We start from the raw sequence: 334 nt of genomic DNA on the forward strand, positions 1-334 counted from the left end.
CGCCGCTGCCTCGGGGCCTGGGCGACGCCGCGCTCTCTCCCCGCTTCCCGCCCCCGCCGGCAGACTACGGCCGCCCCGCGCTCCCGAGGAGGTGAGTGGAGCTGCGTCTCCGCGGAGGCGGGTGGGAGCCGCCTCAGGGTCTGCCTCGGCTCTCGCTCCCCCTCCCCGGTCGCCGCAAGCGGGGCCTGCCGCAGCCGCCTGTTGCGGCCAGGCTGAGCCCGGCGGGCGGGCTCTCCCGCCCTTCTCCCGGAGGCTCGCTTTCGGAGAGCGCTGGCGTGAGAGTGCGCTGTGGCGTTTGGGGAGGGCGGGGGGCGAGGCGGCCGGTACGCGCCCC

General features: G+C 78.4%; 2 protein-coding genes across 3 annotated transcripts in view; one reads left to right on the forward strand and one right to left on the reverse strand.

Annotated features, from left to right (window-relative positions):
- Positions 1–334, reverse strand: part of CINP (cyclin-dependent kinase 2 interacting protein) — a 6,783-nt gene that overhangs the window by 6,030 nt on the left and 419 nt on the right. Inside the window, exon 2 of the mRNA XM_010584029.1 lies at positions 18–286. Coding sequence (XP_010582331.1) covers positions 18–286 — 269 coding nt within the window. The remainder of the gene's footprint in view (positions 1–17; positions 287–334) is intronic.
- TECPR2 (tectonin beta-propeller repeat containing 2) overlaps positions 10–334 on the forward strand; it is a 45,493-nt gene continuing 45,168 nt past the window's right edge. For both annotated transcript variants that reach the window (XR_775416.1, XM_010583966.1), the window contains exon 1: positions 10–91. The gene's annotated coding sequence lies outside the window, so the exon portion shown is untranslated. The remainder of the gene's footprint in view (positions 92–334) is intronic.

The sequence above is a fragment of the Haliaeetus leucocephalus genome, unplaced genomic scaffold (genome assembly GCF_000737465.1).
Source record: "Haliaeetus leucocephalus isolate CR32 unplaced genomic scaffold, Haliaeetus_leucocephalus-4.0 Scaffold932, whole genome shotgun sequence".
Classification (NCBI taxonomy): domain Eukaryota; kingdom Metazoa; phylum Chordata; class Aves; order Accipitriformes; family Accipitridae; genus Haliaeetus; species Haliaeetus leucocephalus.